At 46.9% G+C, this 21,936-nt stretch overlaps 1 protein-coding gene across 3 annotated transcripts in view; it reads left to right on the top strand.

Annotated features, from left to right (window-relative positions):
• The window catches only part of PLEKHA3 (pleckstrin homology domain containing A3), a 723,378-nt gene that overhangs the window by 191,167 nt on the left and 510,275 nt on the right, over nt 1-21,936 (top strand). For all 3 annotated transcript variants that reach the window (XM_069616104.1, XM_069616102.1, XM_069616103.1), the window contains one exon: nt 1,898-2,053. In XM_069616104.1, the coding sequence (XP_069472205.1) occupies nt 1,898-2,053 (156 nt within the window). The remainder of the gene's footprint in view (nt 1-1,897; nt 2,054-21,936) is intronic.

Below are 21,936 nucleotides of genomic sequence, written 5' to 3'. Positions count from 1 at the left end.
AAACTCATTAAAGGTTTCTTTCAGGCTCACTTCAGGGGATGAGTCACTGATTTAGTCTGTTCTTAAACGCCTCAACTCAGCCTTTCATCCTTCTGAGGTCGATAAATGGGTACCAACACAGGTTGGGTGATATTGGGTGTATATTTCTTCTATGTAAAGCGCTTAAGCGTAAGTGCTATATAATAACACATCATCATTTGGACATGGACGTCTGCTTGCATTCACAGTAATTTGGTAATATGGGCCTATACACACTGATCTTAACGATACATATGGCGATCCATTCTTGCATGAAATGTACATCACATTATAGTGATATCGTAACCATATTTTTTGTAGTATACATTGCAATGTGATGCCACTTCCTGTTTTGTCAACGGGTGAAGGGCTGTGTTCCTTCGCTACCCGCGATATCACTTCGGGGTGGGGTCAAATGACATCACTTCCGCTACGCCTGGCATTTCATTGAATAGACGTCTCTGGGAGCAGCCTAGAAGAAATAAGGAGTGAAACAAGAATTTTAGTGCCATGAAAGGAAAGCATGAACAAGCTTTCTGAATATTATAGACCTCAAAATGCCAGGAGCGAGCAACGGTGGAAATTTGAGAGCAAAAGCAATAGTATAATCAAAGATTACTCCAAAATTAAAAGCCGCTTAAGTGACTAGCAGAGGTGATGGAGGGAGGAGGAGAAATGGGAGTCGGTAAGTTCGAACGGATGGTGGTAGCAGGAAAAAGGAAGTTGGTACAACAGTAACTATGTTTTTGTCTGTAAAGAGTTAGTTATTCCGATGCTTTGCTGACAGTCTTTTATATTCTCTCCTCTTTTGAGTCCACAGAAAATCCCCTCTTTTAAAACTCGAATGCAGATGTTTTGTCAGTGTTGTTCAAATAGTTAGTAGATCTCACAAAATGCGAAACTTGGAACAGAAAGACATGTACTACAAGAATACCTTTGCGTTCCAGAAAGATCTGCAATGTAGAATTGTAGAATGTAAAAATAATAAAAATGTGACATTCCGCTCCCTGATTATTAAGTTAAGAGTTGATGTTGAAGGGTCAAATAATCCTTTGGGATGTGTGCAACCAGTTATGTGAAGGTGATCACTTCAGTCTAGAATGGATCAAAAATGGGTCTGCTTTTATTGGCTATAAAGTTGGGCAGTTATGATTGTATGCTCTTAATATTTGTGTTGTCAAAAGTTTTTCTACGTTTTGTTTACCTGAAATTGACAAATTACCTGACAAATGGTGGATTGTGTTGTAGTCTTTCATCCCTATTGCATTGATTGTTGGTATTCAAGTATTATGCTTAGATTGACAAGGACCTTCTCTGTTTATGCATATAATTGAATACGATATGGGCAGAGAGAATATACAAATTCAACTTCATGCACTGAAAACAATTGTGATTAAACGATGGTGGGAAATAGAAAAACTCAACATGTAAACGTGGTTGCAATTTATTCACATGCATTGCAGGTTATAAAGATAGGCTGTTCATTGACATGTACAGTTTGGCCTTGGTTAGCAAAGAGATGCACTATAGACAATGAGGCGATGCCTGTGAACATCTGAATTGCCATGCTACCTTATATCGGATTCACAAAGCCTAAAACTGGAGCAAATTTGGGTATGTCTGGAGCATCTGTAGGAAGCTCTCACGCAAATCTGGTTCACAAAGCTTTGCTCGGGCACATTTCAGAGGCTCCAGAACTCTCCATATGTGCTCCATTGGAAATGTTTATGTATCGGGCCCTTAAACTTTATCTGGTCTTGTAATCGGTACAGAGAAAAGGTTAAGGTTGACAGTTCAGTGACAACTTTGAAACTGGTAGCCATGTTTACTGAGAGCTCTTGTTTTTTGTCCCAACCCATTTAATATTTTTTCTTTATAGTTCATCCAACAGACAACACAAGAATGGAGTTAATAATACCAGGAGAGCAGCATTTTTACATGAAGGCAGTTAACGCTGCAGAAAGGCAAAGATGGCTGGTAGCATTGGGAAGTTCCAAAGCTTGTCTGGTAGATGCCAGAACAAAAAAAGAAAAAGGTATTTAGGATATTATTTATGCATGAAGCCTGAACACATTTTTATGTGCACATTTCAGTAGCTATATTTGTGCTTGCCACGTTTCTCATTTTAGTGTGTCTCATTTAAATACACTTTTGCTCAGGAGTGAACCTGTGCGAGAGTCTACATTGATACTTTTTTAGATGGTAGTGTTCCCATTTATGTCTTTTAAACCAGGTTTAGCGATCTAATATGTCTGCAAATGCTCTGTTAGGAATGTGAACAAGTACCTCACTTGTCTCCATCTCATTGCATGATTTACATTAGTCGCTCTGGGAAATCCTAAGAAAAGGGGGCCTCCGAAGAAATGTTGTTTGATGTAGAGTACTGCAGTAAGCACGAGGTAGGCCCAATCCTGGCAGGGGATCAGTTCTGCTCACTGGCGCACCTCCACTCTCACCCAAGTGCCAGACTACTAAAGAAGTTATTACCTCTTTTCAAAATGCAGTGTTCACTACTGCGAACACAATTTCGCAAAAAAAAAAAAAAAAAGTGGCATAATGCTGTTTGTATCCAATGCCCGTTACCAAAAACTGCCTTCCAGGAGGTTAAATATTCTACGCTAAACATTGTTTTAGGTATGAAATATCAGAGATGTGCTATGGTGCTACCCCATACTTTGAAGCTGGCCACTTGCCAAGCATCCGAAGAAAATAATCCTGTTGCTGGCTGCAGTTGCCATTGTGGTTGGGAAAAATTCAAATTAGCTGCCCTGTACTTTAAAGTGTACAACTTACACAAGTATTTATGATATGATATGATATGATATGGTATTTGTAACGCGCCTATACACAAGTGTTTCAAGGCGCGACGAGGCAGGGAGGGAGGGAAACAAGGGGAAGACAGACAAACGATCCTACTAGGCCAGGTGTCATTCAGATCGCGCAAGTGCAGTGGTAAGGGGAAAAGGAGAAAGTGCAGGGGGAGGAGGTGGGGGGGGGAAGTGCAATACAAGGTAAGTAGCGTAATAAAATAAAATAAAATAATAAATAATAAATAAAAAGGGCCAGCTGGTGGCAAGTGCGAGGTAAGTGCAGAGCAAGTGCTGGGAAGGGGGGCTGTAGGGATACAGTGACAGTCCCACAGTGCAGGGGGAGCCAGGGAGGCAGTGCAAGAGGAGAGTGGGCTTGAAGCCAAGGACAAGTCTCGCAGTTCTGTTCTGGATAAGTTGCAGAGGGCGGAGAGTGGAGGCCGGCAGATTAAGATAGAGGCTGTTACAGTAGTCCAGCCTTGAGAGAACCAGGGCTCGGGAGACAGTGAGCTTCTGGGGGAAGGAGAGGAAGGGAAGAATACCTCTGAGGAGGTGCAGCTGGTAGTGTGACTTCTTAGAGACGTCAGATATATGAGGACATTCTGTAGTGGACCTTCCAGTTTGTGGGAGGTGATGTTTGCCTGCTGTCTTCCACAACTTACTTATGGAAAAAGATGTCTGCCACTCTTTACAGCTTTGCAAACCAAGGTCTATTAGATCAGTGAACGGAAGTGCAAAGTCAATACATTAAAGGTTGTTTCCAGATATCTCCAGCAATCTCTGTTGTTTCTTTGCACTAGTCTAAAAAGAAGTGTTTTAGGTAGATGTTACCATACACCTGTCGGGAAGATGCTAACTTTTCCAGTGTAGAGCGCTGGCAAAGGGCTTTGCAATCTCCAATGACATCTAGTATATGATTTGCCCAAAGCCCACAAAAATCTTTGTTAAACCATTTTTGTTATTGTTTTTTTTTACTTCTTGAGCGTTATGATGTGCTTAATTGCAGGGCTGCTACTTCAAAGTGATTGGAAAAAATGGGCACTTTACAAAGGGTTGAAAGGAAAATGATGCATGTGATGAGGTTACATGCCTGAGTAGTAGTTTACTTATTTATAATCTCTGTCCAAGTTCTGAGCTGACAGTTGGGTTAGATAGTGTGGTTGATGCTTTTGCTTGGAGACCATTGGTTACAACAATTCTCATTGCTTTTAGAGTATTCCTATTACAACAAACCTAAACCAAGTGGAGAAAGTAGCAAGCCAGATAACCTCGCGTTTGCCTGCCTTGGTCCTGCAAAAGATTATCAGGGAATTGTTAAATGTGGCTGTGGTGCAGAGGGGATAGCAATAAGGTAAAAATGGAGGAGTCATTGGGGGCAGGGGGGAATGTTATTTGATTGATATACACAGATATATCTGATTCAGATCTTGGTCATGGAGCCAGATTTTTACATTACTTTTGAACCTCTTGAGGATATAGTCTGGTTTTAGGATTATAGGGAGACTAAGATTTTGGACCTAATAGTGCGAGGGATCGCTCTTGTGTTTGTCTTGTGAACCTGGATCTAGTTAAGCTGCTAACCTGTGATGATCGTAGCAGTCTTGTAGGTACATACTGTTTTATGTTTGAGTTCAGGTATTAAGGAGAAATGTCATGCATGATTTGTAAAGCAATACACATTTTTTGTGGTGCTTGTTTTGCAATAGGGAATTGGTTGGTTTTTTAAACCTAGCTAGATCTTGTCCTAGGTAGGAGTGTACTGAATAGTAGATTTAGTATTCGGACGAATACCATATAGTTGGCTGACGTTTTCGAAAAAATACAGAGCCGAAGAGCTGCATCTCAAAAAAGAGTTGCACACACGCACATCACAATGTTTATAAATTCTGTTCTAAATTCTTAATCCCGAGTGCTCCATTTACACCTACTGTTTTGGGTTTTTGGCATTGTTCTGCTCGGTTTCATATTGCAATTTTTAAATTGAATGTTTGCAATTGATAATACTCCTGCATTCCAAGATGTCCAAACGGAAAGCTAATACTGCTATTTCCCCTGAAGTGTGCCCGAAAAAGGTGTATAAGCTTTTTGATCCTATTAAAGATATCAATGGCCTCAAATCAGAGATAAAGGGTTCCTTGCATGATATTGACGGGGGGGCTGAAACAGAGATTAGATCTAACTGTGTGGCTGCTGATGGAGACAATTGCACGCTGAGTGCCCTAGAGTCAGCGGGTGTGGATAGTGTCCCTACCGGCAAAGGTGGCAAGGCTAGTCGTAACCATCTAAGAAAGATGGGAGCCAATAGGGACCCACTTGATAAGTTTGAAGTAGAGAAAAATAGTGGGCAGGAGGGAGGCAGGGAATTGCTAAATTCATGTGTCAAGCGTGAGATCATTAGATCTGCGCTAGTAATATTATTGAGGTATATACCTAGCAGGATAAATTTTTAGCCACATCTGACTGTCCAATTCAAACAATGTAGGAGATGAAGCAGCTTTAGAAAATTCCTCACTTGAAACCCTCACACAAGCAAAGACTATCTGTAACATCAAAATTGCTCCAGATATTCCCCTGTTTAACAGATTTTCCCCATTAAGGGAGAATACAGCTGAGGGGCACTTAGCAGGCGGCTCCTCAAAGAAACCTAGTGGTGGCTCAGATGCCATTGCCTGCCCGGATGCTAATATCTTGAGTTGTTTTTGATTGAGAGGAACCTATTTGGCCATTTTTAGGACAGCAAAGCGAACCCGTGTCAGAGGCACCTACAGGAGCTCAAAGGTGTGAGTGTATGTGCAATTTGCGTATCAGATATACAGAGATAATGGTGGAGATGGGAAATAGACAGAAATTGTTAACAACCTGGCTGTTAGGATTGATAGATTGGAAACGGAAGTATCTTCCATGTGCAAGGTGATCGCCGCTCCTGTTTCCAAACCGCCTACTGGGGTGGAGATTCCACAGGGTCCAAAGGCTGGGTGTACTACTTGCTAGTTAACAGTGGGGCATATTGCGCATGCATTTATCCCACCCCTCGACAGTGGATAGAGGGGCTTGGGGAGATCCCCCGTGGACTAAGGCGATCACAGTCACCATAACCAAGCATGTAATCAATAATCCGCCCGGCGAATCGTCAGACAACCTTGTTTTGGGGACACCCTTACATCCAGAGGCCGTATCGGCATTTCAAACTTACCACTGGAGGTACCCAGTGGTAAGTTTGAAATGCAAAGGGATATTATTCCATCAGTATGCTTGTCGAACGGCCCAAATTGAGCTCTGGAGTTTTTGAAAACCAGGGGATGTTGACCAATACGAGTATTCACTGGATTCACCATGTTAGGGGGTGTCTCTCTGTTATAAGAGATGGCATAGTTGCCTGTGAAAAGGGAGGAATGGCTAATGGTCCAAACAATTACATTCAAATTGTAATGTAAGAAATAGCAGTGGGCAAAGGACTATTGGCAATTGAATCAAGATCTTATCCACCGCCTGTGCTGATAATCTCCTTAAGACCCTACGTTTCAGTGAGTTGTGATCAGGCGCTGGTCCCTGGTAGCAGGCATGAGATTGTCCCACTTACAAAAGGGCTGGAGGATGTTGATTGACTTACAACTCCTTTCAATACAGACGGAATATTTGATTTTGCAGGCTGTAAAGTGCTGACATGGAATGTGGTGGGTATAGAGAAGCACCTGGCTGATTCTGATGGAGAACATTTATTCCTGACTTCAACCTCATTTGTCTTCAGGAGACCTGGGCCATGACCCTGTAGAGATGCAATGGTACAGGGCATATACTACTCCAGCTACAAAGGGAAGACCATTGGGAGGCTACTTACCCTGGTGGAAACCGGTTTAATTGGGATATTGAGATTAGCAAGCACGGCTCCCCTGAACTCTAGCATAGAATAGCAAGGATCAATAAGGGACAATTTACTTATATTTAACCTGTATAATCACCCGTATGGGGATAATCCCATGGCGACCCTACTCCTTATGCTGGAGCTAATTCTCAAATGGGATCATTTATAGGGATTGGGTGATTTTAACTTGCACTTCGAGGCACCAAAGAATTAGGCAGGTCATGGGACAAGCAAGATCTGGCATGGGAGAGCTCCACACTGGTAGCAGACACTCATACACCCACATTGGGTGGGAAAATGGAATCAGTTTTAGCCAAAACGTATAAATGGAAGCAGTTTGAGCCCGAACATATACAGCGGTCCCACACACATTGTGCAGCAGCCTTACCAATCAGAGGCTTTGTCAGATAAGGACTCAGTAGGGGAGACCTATAAAAAGGTATTACAGGCTGCGGTTCAAGTCCACCAGACACAGGGAAGCAGTCCGGACACGATTCATACCAGGAGAGTACAGAAGAGTAAACATGCTGCAGAAACCAGAGGGGCCTAAATGAGTTTGTGGAACTGAGAGCTGAAGACACTGAAGTTCCTGGGAATGCTTATAACACTGATTTACATTTTAGCCTTTAGACTATTGAAGACAGGGGGCTGGAAAGTCTGATAAACCCTGCCAGACATGGGACTGCTGAAGAATGAGCTGGGCACTGTCTCCATGTGTGAGCTGGGCACTGTCTCTGTGTGTGAGCTGGCACAATCTCCTTGAGTAAGCTGTAATATGAATATTAATCAGTATCCTGGTGAGATATTTGCTTTCTACTCTGCCGAGAACTCCCATCACTGTGTCTTATACCTTTGAAACTCTTAGAAAAATAAGATCTTAAGTTCTGATGTTTGTTAATCTGCTTAGAATCACATGCTGTGCATAGGTCCGACATCCAGTGGTCACTGCGGAGTATTGCATTTTGTTTTTTTCGTAGTCGAAAAGGGACGTCGACAAGGCGTGTCTGAAGTACTATCCCTAAAGTGACGTGCGTTGTACCCACAATCCCTCACGCGTCGAGGTCCCTCAGATTGTTTTTTTCCGCCCAGCTACTGGTCGCCTTTACGCAGAGCTCCTCGAGAGACATTGCAGATTTCATCTCCTCGACCTTTGGTCGTTTTCCTATTTAATATATAACACATCGATCCCTCCCTCGACGCAGTTGTGAAGCTGTCTCCGCCGAGCAAGATCTTCGACGGAGGGGACGAGCGGAGGAGATCCTTCGGCATTGCCGAACACGTGGCCTGGCCTCGCAGGCCAAATACAGTAGGGAGAGTGGGGTCGTGGGACATCTCTGGTTCTTTTCTGAGAATGCCTTTCCTTTTCCCCTTCCTTTCCCTTGGGGTCGTTATCACGATTTATTGCCTCGGCTATGGAGAGGACACCCTTTAGGTTTTGCCCGCTTTCCAAGGGCAAGTTTACTTGAAAGGACAAGCATTCACGGTGTAACCGCTGCTTGTCCCTCGATCACAAAGAGGAGGGTTGCACGGCTTGTCGGCTTCTTAAGCCAAAGACTCTAAAAGACCGTAGGGTCAAGAGGTGGGCGGCCTACGCTATGTCGAAGGCAGATTCTTCACCCGCCGCTGCTACCACCGACAGTGACAAGGAACGTGATAACACGACCTCCGCTACGGAAGTCGTAGACCCCTCTAAAGAGCGCTCGCGCTCTTCGTCGTCTGTCCCCGGCCCCGACGGGCTCGGCTCACGCCCTGCTTATGGGGATGAACACCCCGGCGACACTGACGCACACGATACCACACATAAGCACACAACCCATGGCTCTTCTTCGTCAAAGACGAAGAAAGCATCAGCGCCCAAGGAGACGCAGGTTCCACCGGCGGCCTCCTCGGACCGTTCAGGTTTGAAGCCCCTCTCGCAAACCGCAGCCGCGACCAGCGACTGGGCTTTCGGCAAATAAGGGCGCCGCCCCCAAACCATCGGCCGGAGCGCACCAGCAGAGAGCGCACGTGAAGATATCTGAAACTCTTAGAAAAATAAGATCTTAAGATATGTTCTAGTCTATCATGAAAAGGAGCAGATGCATTAAATAACGTTGACATAGATAACTCGATTGTGATCAAAGGGGCTGATGAGAGAGGCCACTGTTATCGTGGATAGTTTGACTACGATCATGTGGTCAGACAAAACTTCTCCTGAATGACCGCAATAGGTTTTGCTCCTCGGAAAAGACCCACAGAAAAAACGACTTAATTTATAAAGCCAATCATTGAGGAAGTTATTTTAGAGGGGTGCATCTTGTCAAAGGAGGGGGGCTTTTCTTCAACCTAAATGGCCTCTCAGGCCAACAGTATATGTCCTACCTAAACTACATAAACCAGGAAGACATATAGTGTCCTTTTGACATGTAGTGGGTCCTTTTCTAATGAAGTGGAGCGTAAAAGCAGTTTATTCTTTCCTTTTACACTCCACTTAATTTTACGGCCATCCTGAGGCATAGAGACATAGGAGGGCAGAAACCGCAGATCACATCTCTGCATTGCATTCCTCTTTTGTTTAAGTAAGGCTTTTGATTTTACCCCTGCATGAGAGTTTCACGCAGGCGTGAAACCAAAGATTCCAATGGAATATGCCTTGCTTTTATGCCTGATCTATAGGAGGTGGATCCCATTAGAATCAATTATAATAAACTTCCTGTAAATAGCAAAGGGGATTTCGTCTTTCTTTACTTTTGCAGTCCGCTTTGAGAGTGTTGCAAATTGCTTTGATGGTCCCATCATGGAATTATTATTTTTACCAAAATGATCCCCATACTTTCAGGAATCTAATCTCTATTGGAACCAGTCTGGCACACTTTTTTCTGCATTTTTCTGCAGTACCAAATGTCATCCTATATAACACATAATACATATGGGGCAAGTCCTTAATTTCCCAAAGACTCTCAAATATGAGCTTGCCACTAATAAACTGATGACCCTTGTGGTAGAGGCACTCCTTGGGATTGAGGAGGCTCTTAGGAACCAGACAGTACAATGACGGAGTTGCCTGCGACTTCGTCATGTATTTAGCAGACAGTTCACGAACAAAGAAATAAGTAATTTCCTTCTTCAAATAAGTGGTAACACCAAGAGTGGGACATTTCCTCCATCCATTGCCAACTACTACTTGGACCACTATAAGCAAATACCAATCAATTTAGTCAATGACTAGCACATTTTGTCAGGTCGGTATGATATATCAACTATACATTGGCAATGGATTTGTAAAGGAGATTGTCCCAATTCTGTGATTGGTTGAACAACCAGAATCGCTTCCTGTGCTGCTCTCGCTCACTTAATATGATGGCAATTCATTGTTTTAACTTTCTAAATCCGGAAGCAAATGACATTCTGGTGACAGCAATCTATCAAAAACAGGCAGTGCAACTCACATCTATCTGGGAGCTACTATCCAGGGGCCCTTGTGGAGAAAGTGTCATTTAAACAGTCCATAATGTTAAGCAAACATTATTTCTTCATCAGGAAATTTATCACACATGCCCCAGTATTCAAGCTAGTGTTTGCAAGAGCTTGGTTATCCCTTGTTACAGGGTGGCCACCACAAATACCCATGCCGACTCAGATTGCAGGTCCAAGGGTGTATGTTGAGATACAGGTCGATGGAATAATTTTGGGTCTCAAAGTTCTTCAAGATCTTAAGGGGAATTGCAACTAGGCCCGTCCCTCTCCCCTGCCTTTTCCCCCATCTCCCTAACCCAGGCATCCCTAAGGGGGATGTTAGTACCACCGCCAAAGGTAACTCCTGCTTTTTCTCTTTCTACGGCTGATGGGGTTTTCCCTAATTTGATGGCCAAATGATTCCCTAGGGCCTTCTAGTCTTTCCCTGACCTAGCCTGCGTACTGTAAGTGATGGTGCCTTCTTCCACCCGGTGTCACACTCTTGTCTTTCACAGTCTTTCCTGACCCTTTAATACACGTGATTTAAGATGTTATCCCGCCATACTACTGTCCTTCTGACCTCTCACTCTGTGTTTACACCTCCACCCTTACACTTTCTCCTTTTACTCCTGCTTTTACTATTACTCTGTCCTCCAACTATCACTCCATTGCTGCTACTAATGCTGTTATACTTTCCTCCCTCCTTCTCCTATGATACCTCCTCGGTCCTACTACTCCCTCTCCTTCCTTACTACTGTTCCTATTCCCCTTTGCTCTTCCTAATATCACCTCATCACTCCCACTATTTCTCACCGACGCTCCTCTCTCTCTACTGCAACTACCAATCCCTACCGCTACCATCCACTACTACCAACTACCACTTCCTACTGCCATGCTACTACTCCCCAACTACCACTGCCTCCACTACCACTCTCCTACTTTGTCTCTACTCCTTACACTCTCTACTTACAAACAAATACCCCACTTATCTCCTTTTCGCCAAAAGCTTCCTAACTGTGGTCGCTCTCTCCTCCTCTGGTCTCTGACGTCCTTCACCAACTGCTGTCCTCACCAAACTTACCCACACTAAACCATTCACCCACACACACACTGCCTTAAATAACCCCAATCCCTCCCAGGATTGGCCACTTACCTAATCCAATAATTTACCTGACTGCAGGGATGTGGCAGGGGAGGGGTTTCCAGAGGTTTCATAGTGGCTAGAAAGCCCCTCCCCCTTATTTGCTGTATTCCTGACCTGGAGCTTATAATGGCTCCCAGGAGTCTGGTATTCTTTGTATTGGGCTTTGTCAGGCCTTGGTTTACTAAAAGTAATCAGGCTAGTGGTGATTGCCTTTCCGTAGGCCCCAGCAGTGCTTTCTTTCCAGATGATAGCTTCAATAATGTCCCAGTCAATTTGTCTTACCAGGAAGCATATCTCTTGGCCATAAAGAATGGTTGGAATAATGTTTATCCTGTAGATTACAATAAGTGGAATCAGTGAGGGGTATCTGGGAGGGGGTCCAGGCTCCACTCTGACACCAGTTAGGACAGTGGGATGAGGCGGGCTACCCCATCTCCCTCTCCTGAAAGCAGGCCCTGTCACACCCTGAACGTTGGTTGAGAGCTTACAAAAGGGTAAGGAGCATTCTAAGAGTGCACATTCGAATCCCATATATGGGATAAGAATAACACACTATTATTACATTAGACTCCAAAATCCAAGCCAAATCAAAGTAAATAATAAACTGTAGAGTATAAAATAAAGCATATCTTCAATGTAATGGAGGATAAATTAAAACCCATGAGAGTTGCCTTCACCAGGAATAGAAGCATAGAATAGGAACAGGAATATAAAATATAAACTTGTCAAAATCGTAACCCTGAATGATCCCACACAAACAACTTTGTGGAATGCTGAAGGCCCAACTTGCCAGAGCCCATGTGGAATTTGGAAAGTATGCCCACTCCTCTCAAGAACCAAAACAAAGTTTGATCCCAACACTGTTGCACATCATAGACAATTTAGCATCTTGAATTCAATGAATTTTAGTTATTTCAGTCTTTCTTCTTCCCCCCCCCCCTTTCTGCGGCTCTTGGTCATATGCCCATTGCACTGCCAATACATCTTTATGTCCAGCAGACCTGGGAATATCCCTATTCTGAAAAACACAGATCCTGCAAATGCTATGCGCTTGTGGAATGTTTCCTACTTGAGGGTTATGGCCCAATTCTCTTACATTGCACCCTCATTGAACAGACCAAACTTTAACGACATTGAGAGAACATGGAAAGAGCCAAATAGTTCAAAGAACAGCAGTGGATTTACGCTTTATGTAGGACATGAAAGGGCTTAACAAGGCAGTTTATTGCCATTGCCTGGTGTTGGGTTAAATTGATGCCACCAATAGTGCTAGCCGTTCCTAGCATTTAACTATAGAGGTTTATTAAACATACTTGGACACCGGGGTCATCAATGCTTGAGCTGGGAGTAATTTAAATCCTGAGAAAGGAGCCTCCATTCTGATGGGGAGCAATGTGTAGAAATGTACCCCCGCTATATATTGGCATTGTAGTATTTCTTCTAGTTAATGAATGCTTTTTCCTACTTTTCTGCTCAAAAATATAAATATCTGCAAATTGGTTGATACCAGCTCTTTTCCAACAGACTCTGTGCCCATTTTATTTAGGACTAAGCCGCATACAACATCATTGGGATCTGGCATACCAGTAAATTACATATTTGCCCTAAAAGGATAAAGATGTGTACCTGGTGTAGTAGGCATGACCCTGTACTTCTATACCTACAGGGCCATAATTCACCATGGAAAATCAGGCATTTCATTAATCAAACACTTATGTTTCACAGGGTTAAACCTAGAAAACATGGACAGCAGGAACAACTTATTGAACCACTGCCAGCAGAAACAGTTGAATAGAGACTTGCATAAAGTCCTGTACATGTGAATAATGGATCAGGTCTCACCAGCTGGTGTGTTGCAGATGATATGATGCATTTTGAAGTAATCATAGTTCTGGGGATAATATCTTAGCAGCTCCATCCGATTTGTCTTTCTATGCCAAGTCTTTGGGTTTCAATTTGGCTTCTGAGATAGGTCAGAATCAGGGCTCTGGCAACAAGGCATGGTTCACAGGTTTCTTTATTTTCTGTCGGGTTCAAAACAAACTTTTCCCAAGACTATCAGCTCAAACCCTGTCCTATGAAATAAAGTCAACAGGTGCTTCTCAGGAGGCCTTATGAATTAATATCTGTCCTCTGTCCAGAATCCTACTCTAACCCATCACTGTCTCTATTTCCCAAAAGAAAAAACATTGCACAAAAAAGAATAGAAAACACTTTTTGGAACAATCAAGTCAAAGGAATGGCTGCTGGCTTCTGACCCCAACATTCTCCCCATCAGAAAAGGCTTTTGCCAATAGTTCCAGTTTCGGCAAGACCGTGCCTGGAGATTCTCCAGGTGTTTTAGCCCAGATCGCTCCGTTTTCCCCCCGCCCTGAGGTTCTTTCAGTCTTACTTCTTTCCCCCTGTCTGGGGCTCTTAGTCTGTACCCCACTCTGGGGCTCCTCTCTCCTCACTTCCCACACTGGGGTACTCACTATCTCTCTCTACTTTGGGGTTCTTCTTTCTTGCACTCCCCACTCTAGGGTATTTGCTGTTTATTTCTGCTCTGGGGCTTCTCTCTTTCACACTCCCCACTCTGGGGTATTTGCTCTTGGTGGGATGGAAAGGAGTATATCCCACCCGCCCAGGCGCTTTCAGGTGAGGCGAACACCCCATGAGGTGATGTAGTATATAAGGGGGAGTAATCTGCACTTTAAAGCACCATGTGAAGGCACTGTAGTGCCTATTGTAGATGCGTGGCACTAGAAAACACATAGCACACAACTTAATTTTGTATTAGGCCCAAAAAGCACAGACTTGCATGATCGCGCTGTTCACAAACCCAGTTCACCAGGCCCAATCTCATTAAGACAGAATGAATCCACAAAGCCCTGTTCTCTCGGAAGTACACTTCCCCCTCGTCCCTCTAGCGTTGCAAATATTTAGTATCGGCCAAAGGAATACACCCTGCAAGAGCGTGACACAACACCAGGCTCTGCGCTGTGTCCATTCATCTCCACTAAACTGCCAGTAGGCCTCCAACCCCCACCGAGCCAGTCCAGAGCCAGCCCCACACCACTGACCCGACCGCATCCTAGGCCACACACCTTTGCATTCCCGTATAACTAAGCGAACCCCCCTGTCCCATCACAAATCAAGTGTCCACAGAAGATCGAAGCATGAGCGGCTGTATTTCCTCAAGCATGAAAACAGATCCCTTGTAACACGAGGTACAGGGAGGGATACATTAAAAATCAAAACCCTGGGTGGAGACCTTGCGTGCAGGAACTGCCCTGAATGTGTGGGTCAACATGACTGTATTTCCCCCCTGCCACCATTCCCTGTGCCGCCCAGGTGCATGCCACATCGCGAGGATGAGCCCAGCTGACCCACGTGGATCCTGATCGACGGAAAATAACCAATCAATTGTAGCTTAACCCCTATGGCCCATGTGTAGGGTGCCATTAATCAGTGGCACCCTTTTGTACTATATGTGATGATGCTTTTTGGCCTTTTAAGCTCTTGTTTGTAGCAGAACGAGTCGGAACGCTCTCGAGCAGCAGAGTCCTTTGCTGACATTTGTATTCTGTACAATTAAACCTTTGTTATCCTTGCAACACCATCTCCTGGCCTATTTCCCTAGATGAATTATAAGCAATGGGTTGGGATAAACCTGTCTTTGTGCTGGGGGTGGCGCTGTTGAGCAGCCCAAAATGGCTGCTTAGCTTTTGGGCTCTGTGTTGCTCCGGCGCTAATCCGCCTTCAACTGCAGCATACCTTAACCTTGACACCCCACATCTGGCTGGATTGCTGCTTTCTCCCTTCTGCCTGCACCCAAAAGATCATGGCCCGAATCGGACCCCAGAAGCCTGTCCACGGAACTTTGGCTGCGGCCGCCTGCTGACTCGCGGAGGCCTTGGCGCGTGCCCGGCTCCCGCCCCCTCCTCGCCGGCTTCCCTTGCCTGTAGCTGGCGGTGGAGCACGAGGTGCGGTGCCTGAGTGCTCTGCCCCCCTTCCGAGGGCCCCCACTGTGCTGACTACCTCCGGCTGCTGGGAGGTGGGACTGCATCCTAGGCCACGGTGGCCCCTCCTCGGAGCGCGCCGTTGAGCGAACTGGCCTGCCGCAGGGGCCTGCGCCGGAACGCGCCCCAGCCCCCTCCCTCACCTCCAGTGCCGGAATTTCCACTATGGAACAACGTGGGGCGGCTGGGCCGGAGCCTGGCTGCCACTTTGGACCCACAGCCTTCGAACCTGCGCAGAGGTCCATACTGTCCAGGTGAGGAGCGGGGGGGCGCCCATATTGGTGTTATTGCTGTTCCCCCTGGGCCTGTCCTCAGCCCCCTGCTTTGTTGCTATCTGTGACCGCAGAACTCCTCCTTCTACCCTGGTCTGGTGCACCATACCTTGCCTGCCTGCCTTGGAGTGTGCGCTTACAGGAACTCGTGCTGATAGCACTGGATACCTCTCCACCCACGATCATTGGGGCTCCGGCCTGCTCTGTAGCCCCCCCTTGCTGCTGATCTACAATTGAGGGACCCCTACGAATGCTGGGCGCTTGGCCTGTATTCCCACCCCCTCTTTGCAGTGACTGGGCCCCTGGGGGAATGAGACCTGCTGGGCTGAGTTTGCACAGCACCTCCCATCCTAATAAAGGAGTGGGCCCTTATAACACAACTACTGCAGTTTGCCAGGTGGCTGCCTGCCTTCGTGAGTTGGCGACCTCCCCCTCTCGGACCCTGAGTGGCCCAACGCTCTCCATCCGGCTTCGGCCTCTTTTCATCCTCTGTTGCCACAGCCTGCTCACACCGCTGACACAGGTGTGGGGCCTACTGTCCTTCAATACCTCGGGCCCTTGACCATCTTCCCTCCCCCATTGGCTGCACCTGTGGGCCCCCGCCTCATCCAAGGACATACCAGCAATGTCGAACAGATCTACAGGGACCTCTAAGGGGGGAGGCATGGATAAATTTACCAAGACCGTCCTGAGAGCGGAGGCAGGACACACATCATCCCTGCAGGAGGAACCTGAGGCAGACCCTCGCCCCTGTGCAATGGCCCCCGATTTGACTACGCTCATGGAATCCATGGACAAAAACTTTGCCTCCTTTCATGAAAAGTTGGACGACATCAATGCCAATGTCTCCTCCCTAAAAACACGAGTGGATCAAGCGGGGACCAGAATCACTGATGCCGAAAATAGGATATCAACGAATGAAGATGAAATTCATGTGCTGCAGAACACAGTTGCCACCTTATCGCGCTCTCGCAGAAACAACCTGCGTATTATTGGGGTCCCTGAAAACGCTCTGAAGGGGCGCATGGAGGATGCCGTTGAATCCTTAATCAAAGATCTGCTAGGTAATCCGGCCCTTTCACCTTATTTCACAGTTGAACACGCCCACCGAGCGTTGTCACCACGCCCCAAACCAGGTGACATCCCAAGGCCCATTATCGCCAGGATTCTTAATTACCGTGACAGAGACCTCATCCTCCGCTTATCGTGTGAGAAGGGAGACCTGCGCCTCGAGGCCCATACCATCAGGATTTTCCCAGATTTTTCAATTGCGGTACAACAGGAGAGGCGCCAATTCCTCGGGGTCAAGAAATTGCTTAGGGAATGCAGTGTCCCGTATTCCATCCTATTCCCAGCACGACTCGGTCACTCACAACGGCAAACTGTACTTCTTTACTGTCCCGGACTAGGCGGTGAAATTTATTGAAGCGCACATTCCACTTCATAATCCAGCAGGGTGACCGCACCAACGATGATTAACCAAATACGACCCAGCCCGACGTGGCCGAACTCATCAACTAATCCTTGACTCTGAATGTGTTGATGGCAATGATGTACTGCAAATTTAGCGAACCCCGCCCCTACCCCATCCATCCGGGCTATGGCTCAGCCCTTGTACAATGGACATTGACCTCCATTTCCCTCCCAGGGTGTGGAGCTGGCCATGAGCCCTAGTCACTTCTTCAGTCCCATCTTGCTTTCAATAACCTACTGTCTTCAGGGGCCCGACATTGGGTCCGTTTACTGCAGGAACCGGTCTCTGACAGCTCATGCTGTCCTACATGACGTTCAAACAGCCGACCACACGGCAACAGCACACCTCACTGCAATTGCAATGCTCATGTTTTGTTGGATGTTACTGCTTGTTGGCCCCGGTTGGGCCTTGAAAGGGGCATATCCCTGTTGGATTTTGCCCTCTGACCTCTACTACTCAGTGAGTTTCGGTTCTATTGATGTCACCTGCATTCGGGGTTGGGGGATCTGCACTGCAAGTTGGGGGTGGGCAGTGAGGGGAGTGTTGTTGGGGATTGGGGGAAACGTTATTGCAAAAGGCGGAGGCAGACTGACAGACTACACGACGTCGGGGCGCCCGCACAGGGGTGCACTCCGCCCTATTTGTAAGCAACGACGACCATGGTGGGATGTCCCTTTAGACTCTTAGAATGCCCACAACAGTGATGTCCTGGAACATTCGGGGCTTAAGTAATTACACCAATGCTCGTAAAATCATGACTTATGCCAATAGACACGGTTGCAAAATATTACTGTTGCAGGAAACGCACTCCACGGCCCTCTGACTAAGTGTATGGCACCATCATGGGCTCCTCACAGATATTCCACCTCATACTCAACTCGGGCCAGAGGGGTGTTGACGATGATTCACAAATCAATTAAGTTCTTACTCCACAAGAGCTATCTAGACCCTGAGGGAAGGTACATTATATTGCACTGCGCAATAGCTAACAGAGAATATCTATTGGTGAACACCTATGGCCCTAATGTGGACTCCCCTGTCTTTGTCGACCAGGTAGTATCTATATTGCTGGGCTATATGGGGGTGCAGATCATCTGGGGGGGATATGAATTTCATATTAGACAGTACACTGGACAGAACAGGCACAGCTCCCAGACCGCTATCTGGCACAGCGCGTAGACTCCTAGCACACAGCACAACACTTGATATCCAAGAGGCATGGCGGGCATTGCACCCACAAATGCGTGAGTACACTCACTACTCCTCAGTACACGACAGCTCGTCCAGAATTGACATGTTCCTTCTTTCAAGCACCATGCTGGGGAGAGTGGTGGAAACACAAATACTGGCTCGCACCCTATCGGATCATTCACCGATCTTGATATCCCTAGAACTGGGAGCAACTGCCCCTACCATCAACACATGGCGATTCAAGTCTTCCACCCTACAGGACATTGTATTCAAGGCAGACATTCTTGCCGACATCCAGTCCTATTTTGAGCTTAATACACCCCAGTCCACCTCCTTGGGAGTCCATTGGGATGCTTTCAAAGCCTTTACCAGGGGGATGTCCATATCTAGGGAGGCAGGAGTCAAAGACTATAAGAGCAGCTCTTGGCCGTTCCGAAGCCAAACTGCACGAACTAGAGAGGGCTCACCCGACTTCAGTTGATCCTGCCACACTTTCCCAAATTAGCAAAGATCTCCAATTCTTTAATGAACAGGCCACTAGGTAAGTTCAATACTTTGGCCGTCCACAAGCTGCGCGGAAATACGGAGAGGGGGATAGACCCAGTAAAACTCTGGCCGCCTTGGCCAGGGGTGAGTGGGGCCAAACTCAAATCACTTGCGTCAAGGATAGCCAGGTCGCAGTACGGTGGTCCGACCAACAGATCCTGGAAGTCTTCACTGACTTCTACTCAGAACTATGCTCTCAACCCCCCGAGCACACTGATTCCCATATGCGAGAACTCCTTGAGCAGATGCCCACGACTTATATCTCCCCTGCAACCAGAGACCAACTAGACTCCCCCATCCTGCTAGACGAAATAGTCCTATCCAAGTTCCCTAAGGGAAAGGCACCGGGTCCCGACGGGCTGACTGCAAAGTTCTACCAGGAACACGTGGCTATACTGGCCCCCAAACTACTTGAAGTGTGGAACGAGTCACTCCGGCTAGGGTCCCTTCCCCCAATATTACGTGAGGCCGCCATAACGGTTCTACTTAAACCAGGTAAGCCTAGCGGTGAGTGCGGATCATACAGACCCCTCTCGTTAATGAACTTGGACACTAAGATCTTCGCCAAAGTAATTGCCAATCGCTTCCTCCCGGTCATGTCAGATATGGTCCATGATGACCAGTCTGGCTTCGTGCCTGGGAGATCCAAATCCCATAACATTAAAAGGTTACTTAATGTCATGTCGCGTATTGACCAAGGTGCCAGCGCAGTCGCGGTCACGCTCGATGCCCAGAAGGCATTCGACTTGGTGTCCTGGAAGTATATGTGGCTGGTGTTGGAAACTATGGACATAGGGCCTAACATGATTGCATACGTTAAGTTATTGTACACCTCCCCGGTGGCCAGGGTTTGTGTCAACTCCCAGACGTCGAGCCTGAGCCCTCTCTTTAGAGGTACCCGACAGGGGTGCCCGTTTTCTCCGATCCTGTTCGCCCTGGTAATAGAGCCAATGGCGGACTATGTCAGGGAATGACACTCACGTAAAGGGATATGGCTGTAAAACTCCCCCGAAAATATTTCTCTCTATGCGGATGATGTGTTATTGTTTATAAGAGACCTTTCTGTTCATCTCGACCCAATCTTACGCGATATCACCCGTATAGGCACACACTCCGGGTTCACTATAAACTATACTAAATCTGAGATCTTCCCCCTCACCAGCTCCACGCTACAGCCCGCCACTGAGTACCCGCTTCGCTGATCCCCGGACGGGATCAAGTATCTGGGAGTCCAGGTGTCCCTGACCAAAGATACATTACTAGCAGACAACTACCTGGCCGCAGCGGAGACTCTCACTGGTAAAGATGATTTTACTCCCCATGTTGCTGTACATATTCAGCAATGTGCCTATCTGGCCCGGAAATAGATACTTTACCAACCTACACAAACTGTACGCTCAATTCCTATGGCACTCTGGCGCTGTGCATAAAAAATGGTCAGACATGACACTCCCCTACGATAGAGGAGGTTTCATCGCCCCTGATATGCTACCGTACTGGATCGCAGCACAGGCGCAGTTTGCTTCCTACTGGTATCCTGGGCCCCTATCTCATCCCCATGTCAAGCTGGAGACACTGGCCGCAGCAGACACCAACGTAATGTCTTTAATTCTACACCAGCAGTACAAACCGGATTCGCCAGATGGAGAATGGGAGAGGGCCTTGGCATTTCCCAAGTCTGTCTCCAGGAACCACAGGTTCAGACAAGTACAACTCAACCTGCTACACCGAACATACTTAACCCCATCCAGGCTGGCAAAAATCAATAATATGTCGCCCTCCAATTGCACATGGTGTGGACAGAATAATGCGGACTTGATCCACGTGTTCTGGAAGTGCATCAAGACACAATCCCTGTGAACCACCATACAGCAGACAGGCGATAATCTGGGGGTGACTAGATACAAATGGACCCCGGAGGAAAGCCTATTGGGCACATACACTAGACCGGCCAAACTCAAGCACCTTGCCAGACTAATGGACATTATGTGTATACTGGCAAAGAGGACTATGGCAATGTCTTGGAAGAAAACAGCCGGGCCCCAACAGAAAAGCTGGCACTCTGAGCTGAAACGCTGGGTACGAGCAGAAACAACTGCTTGGGAGGACAGTGTAGCCAGATCCACAGATGACTCTAGTATGACCCTGGAGACCTGGAAAGAACTCAGACTCCCTGTTTTACCCCTCACATGACAAGCCCCCATGAACTGGTATGAATCCACTGAAAACAGACCCATGAACTGAATTGGCAAGACCTGTGACCATTTCGCTGCTACCTCACTGTGCTCTCGCAGGCATGGGCCCTCCCTTTTCCCCCCTCCAGACTATCTGGGCCCCCCCCCCTGCAACACCAAGCGGCATTAGCTCAACGGGAAAACACTGGGAGATAGTTAATGTTGTAATGTTAATTTGTTAAATGTTTTATTCTGAAATGCCCATTATCCTCGAATTACAGACATACTTGGTGTCCTGTAAATGTACTAAATAATAAATGCCAATAAACAAATTTGAAAATAAACAAACCGGATTCGCCCATTGACCCGGTCTGATCCATTGTGCAAGCCTGGGGTCGGATATTCGAGACTTGTGCCGAACAACACCCATACTACAAGTGGCTCCCCGCCTGGCGATTTCCCGGGCTGGAACCCACATATGATACCGCTCTGGTGCGACACTGGGAGGCCCTGGGGGGGTATCGCGCTCCAACTGATTTCTACTCAGAGGGGCAATTTATAACGCCGCAAACGTGGAGTCTGGGTCACTCGGGTTCCGCACTGGAAACCCTACAGTTTTATAGTCTCCGAGCCGCCTTCTGAAATGCATGGCCTGACTTCCCCAATGAACCCCCGGACTCCCCTGGGACCGCCTACATCGCCAATTCGGACGCCGCTCGTGGGGTAGCTTCTTCACTATATAAGCACTTACTGACCACCGCCCCCCACCTGCCCTCCAAGGCCCGGGACGACTGGGCGTCCGAGCTGGAGTTGGAACTCACTGACCAACTGTGGGAGAAGATGTGCTCCCATACCAACAGGGTTTCCTTAAACTTTCGCTATCGAACCATACAGTACAAATTACTAAACGGGCAGTACTACACCCCGCGCAGGATTTCTGGGTTTGCGCGCTCTGACCCACGGCTCTGCCCTTGCTGTGGTGCGGCGGGTGCTGGCCATTTACACATGTTCT

Source organism: Ambystoma mexicanum, chromosome 9 (assembly GCF_040938575.1).
Source record: "Ambystoma mexicanum isolate Mex_15411 chromosome 9, UKY_AmexF1_1, whole genome shotgun sequence".
In the NCBI taxonomy this organism is placed as follows: Eukaryota; Metazoa; Chordata; class Amphibia; order Caudata; family Ambystomatidae; genus Ambystoma; species Ambystoma mexicanum.
The sequence above is the reverse complement of the archived record's forward strand: the minus strand, read 5'-3'. Positions and strand labels throughout refer to the sequence as shown.